This window comes from Gavialis gangeticus, unplaced genomic scaffold (assembly GCF_001723915.1).
Source record: "Gavialis gangeticus isolate Ggan-Ray unplaced genomic scaffold, GavGan_comp1, whole genome shotgun sequence".
NCBI classification, from domain to species: Eukaryota; Metazoa; Chordata; order Crocodylia; family Gavialidae; genus Gavialis; species Gavialis gangeticus.
In genome coordinates this window covers 249767030-249772891 of record NW_017729032.1, presented here as the reverse complement: position 1 = coordinate 249772891, position 5862 = coordinate 249767030, and the positions used below count along the sequence as shown (strand labels likewise).

General features: G+C 39.9%; 1 protein-coding gene across 1 annotated transcript in view; it reads left to right on the top strand.

The window, feature by feature from the left end:
* Positions 1–5862, top strand: part of EPHA6 (EPH receptor A6) — a 1262645-nt gene that overhangs the window by 1087952 nt on the left and 168831 nt on the right. Inside the window, exon 14 of the mRNA XM_019525724.1 lies at positions 2894–3103. Within this exon, the coding sequence (XP_019381269.1) occupies positions 2894–3103 (210 nt within the window). The remainder of the gene's footprint in view (positions 1–2893; positions 3104–5862) is intronic.

Sequence of the window (5862 nt, the reverse complement as noted above, 5' to 3'; positions counted from 1 at the left end):
GTTGTGACCTTGGGTTTTGGTGCAGTGAGTCAACCAATATCCTGTAGCGTATATTGAACAATACTTAGAGCCAGTAGCAGTAGTTTGGTGACTTTCAGAAAACTGAAAGCACACGCTGTGCTGAAGTTATTGGTAAATACTGTCTATGCAACAAGCTGTCCTGTTGTGCTGCATTTACTTCCCTTTGCCAATTGATTTTTAGAAGAGACGTATTCCCAGCTGGGGTGTTTATTACAAAAGGCATGGAGATTACATCATTTTACTCTTTTTTGTTTGTTGCATTTTTCCTTCTTTTTGTTTGTGTAACCAACCAAGTTTAATAAAATGACGTTGTTAAAAAGCAGGACCACAATTCTAGTTCTTTGTAGGCAAAAACATCCTTTAACTTTAATAGCATATTATCTGTACCAAAGATTTTACCCTATTGCTATCTATTTAAGTACATCTAAATTCATTATTCAAGTGCAGGTACAGCATATACTAGAGGCAGGTCTTGATCTGGTACTGCGCTGTCTCAGAAGATAGATTAGTAACATAAAAAGCTAATAACACTAAAGTTTTCCCTGTCTGGGTTATCTTTTTTTTACATTAATTATACAGTGGAGACCTCTTAAATGAGTAACCTTGGTGAAGAACATATATCTCTTCCATAGGCAGGATTAGGAGGGTATGAAGAGGGTTCATTTCCTAGGTATTCATTTAGAGTTAAGAGATTTCATCACAGATTCAGAAGAAAGATAAATTAGTACACCAAGAGAAGCAATTTCGCTCAATTACTTTAACATAATTTTTTGTTTAGCAAACCCATACAAGGATTATTTGCCAGCATTTATTCATGTGACCAATTGTATTCCTTTGCCAAATGATAACTGGAAAAAGTTTCACTGGTGGTCAGAAATGCCACCACCCCCTCTGTAGCAAGGAAGTAGCATCCTTCATCACTCTTTAATGTCCAACTCAGAGGAAAATGCACTATTTTTAGAAATATTATGAGTGATCCTAGGAGCCTAATCATAGATAAGGGCCAACCTGTGCTAGGTGCTGAACAAACACATAACAGAAAGACAGTCTTTGCCCCAAAGAGCTATCTTTCTCAGTGGATGAGATGTATCCAGTGCTGCAGTACCCTGACTGATGTAGTAACGTGCTGAGGGAAGGGGAGAAATGGAACCAATTCACAGAGGACTTCCTAAAAGATTTAATCCATTGTTTCATCCTTAATGTAACTTCTTTCTATGACGACTGGATGTGTTTGATACCACTACAACTATGGGCAATACTGACTGAATTATCGGAAACTAATTATTAATCCTTCATAATGATTATGAAATGAAATGGTGTGATCTATTCTTGGTCCCCTTTCAGTGAAGCATGCCAGGTATGTTTAAATGTTTTATTACACAGAGGCTCAGTTTAGTTCAGCATGAGCTTTAGTGTTTTGTGGAATTTGGCCTTACTTTCATGGTGGGTTTTACTGTTAAGCTATTCTGCCAAAATCTTATTTTTAAAGGGCAGCTTTTGAAGTGTGAAGTAACAGAAATATCCTGCTAGCTAATGTTAATATCCAGCCTAAGGCACTTGGCAGGTGTTAAACTTAAGATGGAATTGTTCTGTTAATCACATCTTAAATAGTAACTCAGCCACACATTCAGGGAATTAACTGCCAAAAAAAATTACACAAAACATGTAATATTTTTGTGGCTGGTTTCCATTATGATGATGTGGCAAGGTTAGGACTGCACTGAGGTCTCAGCCAAGCCTTGGTGCAGTCTCTACTAGCCAACAATCAGCTGATTATCAACCAGCTCCAAGGACCACACCAGGATCAGCTGGAGCCCCAATACTGTCCTGAAGCCAGATAATAATCAGCTGATTGTTGCCGCCAGGCTTTCAACTTGCCTGTGCAGAGAGAACCCAGGATCATGGCCATGATCCCAGGCTCCCCCTGCACAAGCAAATAGGGCTCAATTGGGATCTGATCACTGACTCCAAAAAAATAAATAAATCACACCTGCTCCCATGCATGTGTAGTATGGCAGGACGCATGATTATTGGGATCAGGGACCAAATCTCCCTTTATTTGAACATCTCTCAGTGGCCTACAGAAATTGGAAGAATGACTAAAAGGTTAATTTTGCAGGACAATGTAGGTTAGAGGTTTTTTTGGCTGTTTCTACTAACCTAAAATCTAGCTGACTGAATAATCCATGAGAAACTAAATATCTATGAGCAGAGGTCACAAAATTGCTATTGTAAGCAGTTTATTACAATAGTCCGACAGAGTAGGCATAAGTCAGACAAAAGGCCCATTGTTATTTTTCTAGGAACCATCTAGGAACTTATATGGTCCCATCAATGTAATATCTAAGTACTTTCCTTTTTTTTATTAATGCTCCTTTCAGGTAGTGAAGTATTCTCTTCATTTTACAGAGGAAGAATTAAAGCACAGGGAAGCTAGGTGACTTATTGAACGCCAAACAAGAAATCTCTGATAAAAAGCCAGATACTCTGCCCCAGCTCTCAGGTTGATTGTTTAAGCATAAGATCATATTCCTTTTTAGAGTCGAGAGGACATGTGGTAGGTACTGTTCAGACATAAAACAACATGGCTATTGCCCCAAACTACTCCTTCCTGGCTAAAAGGCAGAAATCAAAAAAGAGTAGGGAGAAAAGGTGCAGAGTATTGTGCTCAGGGTGCTGGACATGAAAGCCGGGAAGAGGAACTGGCTGCCAGTGACATTATAAGAAAATGAGAAAATATGATTTCTCTGGGGGTTTTGCCTGAATTAAGAGTGTAAGATTGGACCATAAAGCAATAACCATGTTTAAATGTAACCTGTGGTCCATCAAAACAACACATGTACCTTGAACTTACAGTTTAACTTACTTGCAGAAACATGATGGGCACTTCACAGTCATCCAGCTGGTTGGCATGCTGCGTGGAATTGCATCTGGCATGAAGTATCTTTCTGATATGGGCTACGTACATCGAGATCTGGCAGCTCGTAACATTTTGGTCAACAGTAACCTCATGTGTAAAGTCTCCGATTTTGGCCTGTCACGAGTGTTGGAGGATGACCCTGAAGCTGCTTATACAACAAGTGTAAGTTTCTCTTATCTGAACAATTTGAGTTTACTCAATTGTGCCAGCTATAGTTCTGTTCTTCCTGTTTTGATCACATTTGTGCCCCGAGCACCATATAGTTTGAAGTGACTGATTTTTCTTTCATTATCTATGTGTGTGATTTGGTTATCAGTGTCATTTACTCAATGTAATCTTTGTGGAAAGTTGTTAAGTGATATTCAGTCCCAACTTTGATATTTCTTTCATTCTCTTGCTCCCAACCTCCTTTTCCTCCGCCACATTCCAGTATTTATTTGCAAAAAGTTTCTTTAAAAAAAATCTTATGGACTCCTATGAAATATATTTAATATTTGGTCATTGTTCTCTATGAAAAATCCATTTGAAGATAATTGGATCATAAACTACTAAAGGTCTGAGTGCTCTATAAAAGCTGACTAGTATGCGTGCAGAAGTTAGAGAGAGTCCAAAGGTGGGCAACAAAGATGATCAGTGCAGGTCAAGGCTTGGAAGGCAGGTCATATGAAGAGAGGCTGAAGGATCTAGGCATGTTCAGCTTATGGAAAAGATGCTTAAGAGGGGACATGATAGTAGTCTTCAAATACTAGAAGGGCTGTCATGGAGAAGAGGGAAAGCACCTTTTCTGTCTTGGTACAGAGAGGATGATGCAGACTAATGACTTGAAGTAGCAGCAAAGGAAATTTAGATTAGATATCTGGAAAAAAACTTCTTCACTGTGAGAATAGTGAGGCAGTGGAACAGACTGGCTAAGGAAGTTTGTAGGCTCTCCATCACTGGAGTTGTTCAAGAAGAGGTTAGACAGCCACAGGTTGAGGATGATCTATGTGTAGCTATGCCTATTTTTTACCATGGGTATTTCTCATGCTTCTGGGCTTTGCTGGTGGCTCCCTCCTCTGTCCCCTGCCTTTTTTCTGATATATATGTAAGGGGGTAAATTTGCAAACCTCCCCAGATACATTGGGTATTGGCTATAGCCAAGGCTGCGGACTCTAATTGGAGTGTGCCAATTCTCGTGCTAGGAGCAAAGCCAGAGATTCTCAGCTAGAGGAGCTTAAACTCCACTCGGGGTCAGACTGATTGCCATATTTGGGGTCAGGAAGGAATTTTGTCTCATGGTCAGATTGGTATGGACTATGGGAGTTTTGCCTTCCTTTGTGGCAGAGGGCATGGCCCTCTACCCGGGACCACTTGAGCTTATATTGACAACATTTATAGAAGCAGGACATAAGCTGCCATGGTTCCCCTGCTTTATCCGTGGCGGGTTAGGGTGTTAGGGCTATGTTGTGTTAGGGTTAAGGATATTTTTATGTAGAGTTTAGATTATGGGCTGGCCTGGATAGGGATGATCCTGCCTCAGGCAGCGGGTTGGACTAGATGACCTCTGGAGATCCCTTCCAGTTCTACTTCTCTGTGACTATGTTTTTAAATGAACATTGAGTCTGTCAGTATGTTGATTTATTCCATCTTCTTCTGAAAACACTTAATAAACTGTTAGGTAAGTAAGAAGGTAGTTATTACTTTTATTTTCAAGTTAGTCCTATATTACCATATTAATAAAAGTGCTTCCTTTTTAACATGAGAAGCTTAGTTCCTTTTGGTCTAAGTTTAGCATTGTGGGGTAACCTGCAGTTTGCTGCTAACATCTGCATCCATCAACTCAAATTTACATCACCATACAAGCTTATTAACAGATTTTTCTGTGCTCTTAGTTTGTTTGGTTTGTTTGGAAGTTCTCCACTATTTTCATTAGTGGAATTTTTCATGCATTTCTGTGAAGGGAGAATACATTATTGAAGAAAAAATGAGCATCTATATTTGTACCAGAAATAATGGTACACAATGCTCTGGAAAAATTATCTAAAATCTTCAGACAAGTATAATGCCAGATGTCTGAGCTTGTAGATACTGAGTCCAGAACTCTCATTTAAATTCCATGGCAATTCTGTACCTAGAAGCGCAGGATAAAGCCCCATATTTTATATTAGATATTAAATTATGTTGCTCAAGTTTGCCATCTAGCGGCGTTACCAGATTTGGCAATCATTTTGGGGTGTGCTCATTTATTAGGGATACATTTCTAGGGTCTTTGTAATTCTATCAATGTGCTGCTTGTGTTATTTGTGTTTCTATATGAAGCTGTATCTCCCCCTTCTGCAAGTCCTCACCCCCAGTGGAGCTATCTTGCGGGACTCAGTTTTAATGGAGTTGGGTTCCTCCAGTCACCAAATCAGTCATACACACACAAACACACGCAAATTAACGTGACACACCTGGCCCAGCTGGGTTGACCAGCATGGACAGGCTGACACCCTCATATGCCAAGAATCAGTTCATCAGAGCAACAATAAACTGCAGTCAGACACAAGCATACAGGTAAACAGAATACCTCTGAATCCGGCTGGGTGTCCAGCTGACCCCCTCATGGGCTAGCATTCAGTTCGTTAGGGCATGTCTGAGCCAAACCGGGTCAATCAGCCTGTACAAGCTGATCCCCTTATGTGTTTCAAACTCAGCACGTCCCAATCTTTTTGTCCTAACTGTCCTAGCAGGGGTAGCCTCTTGATGAGCAGACCCTACAGTATTTCTGGGCTTCACAGGGATCTTTAGCTTAGGTAAAAGAAATGTTGCGGCAGAGCAAGTGAGGAAGGAGAAGTAGAAAAGGAAAAAATATACCCAGTTACTACCAGTTTGACTATAAAACTTATATACTGCTAAGTATATGAAATATATGATGGTACTAGTAGTAATAGACATGCAAA